The sequence below is a fragment of the Cebus imitator genome, unplaced genomic scaffold (genome assembly GCF_001604975.1).
Source record: "Cebus imitator isolate Cc_AM_T3 unplaced genomic scaffold, Cebus_imitator-1.0 Scaffold65, whole genome shotgun sequence".
Classification (NCBI taxonomy): domain Eukaryota; kingdom Metazoa; phylum Chordata; class Mammalia; order Primates; family Cebidae; genus Cebus; species Cebus imitator.
This window is the reverse complement of record NW_016107380.1, coordinates 4,687,217-4,688,311: the sequence shown is the minus strand read 5'-3', so window position 1 is coordinate 4,688,311 and position 1,095 is coordinate 4,687,217. Positions and strand designations below refer to the sequence as shown.

The window sequence follows — 1,095 nt, the reverse complement described above, 5'->3', positions numbered from 1 at the left end:
ACTATCAACAAGTGTTACAGCCTGTAAGCATTTAGTGCTTAAAATCTACTTGTCTTTTTTTAATAATTATTTTGATGCAGGTACATAAATGTGATGGGACCAAACATTTTAAACACTATGTAGCTTTAAAAATCTTCTCTAGGAAATATAATCTTCCTCAGTAGCAGCAACCCGATAGAACTTAATTTTGTCACTAATCCTATCTCAGGATCGTTCTGTTAACTTGTAATCATTTAAGTAATACACTATCTTTCACTTACAGCTCAGCCTCCAGCACTTCCTCTTTTCCTTGCTCTTCTCCCAGATGTCATGGGGATCAATGGAGGTTAGTGGTTGAGATCAGCTTACGTGATTTCTTGATTGGGAGGGTGAAGGGGACATACAATAAAGACACTCAAGGTATCAATCCATTAAGAAGCCAATAAGCATCTTTAGTCTCCGTGGCCCCAGGATTCACAATACCCATGTTTCCCGGAAAAATACTTTAATTTAAAGACAGAAAGTTATTTATTTTACCAAAGTATTTTTGGGGTGGAGGGGGAGGGTGGAAATCTCTTCTAATTCAATAAACCAGTTTACTTATTTAAAGTGAATCATTTTCTTTTTTTGTCCATGAGGCATTTTATTTGTAAATATATATATTACATCCCTAGAAAAAGAATCCCAGGATTTTCCCTCCTGTGTGTTTTTGTCTTGCTTCTTCACGGTCCATGATGCCAGCTGAGGTTGTCAGTGCAATGAAACCAAACTGGCGGGATGGAAGCAGATTATTCTGCCATTTTTCTAGAGCTTTGAGTTGCACATCAAATCTGGGGCTGATCACGCCACGCTTGTTTAGCCTGCCTGTGAGGTTCACAACAATTTTCCCAGCTCTGTAATCATCAATGATTTCAAATTCACCAACGTAACCATGCTTCATCATCACAATGAGAAACCGGAAGATGACTTTGGAGCACAGCCTAATCACCTGGCGTTTGCCTCTTTTTCCGGCATTATTGATGCTCTTGAGAGCGTCAGCCAGGACATTCATGTGCACTACTGTGGCGGCGCCGAAAGATGGCGGAAAGAGAAAGTGAATAATTTTTTTTTTTTTTT

General features: G+C 39.1%; 1 protein-coding gene across 1 annotated transcript; it reads right to left on the bottom strand.

The window, feature by feature from the left end:
* Window positions 1–601: 601 nt before the first annotated feature.
* Window positions 602–1,042, bottom strand: LOC108305643 (40S ribosomal protein S15a-like). Its single transcript, XM_037739235.1, has one exon. The coding sequence runs from the start codon at window positions 1,028–1,030 to the stop codon at window positions 650–652; it is 381 nt and encodes a 126-aa protein (XP_037595163.1). The 5' UTR covers window positions 1,031–1,042; the 3' UTR covers window positions 602–649.
* Window positions 1,043–1,095: the final 53 nt, after the last annotated feature.

What these genes read in the sequence shown, in the direction of transcription:
- LOC108305643 (XM_037739235.1), bottom strand. Translation starts at nt 1,030, where the DNA reads ATGAATGTCCTGGCTGACGCTCTCAAGAGCATCAATAATGCCGGAAAA.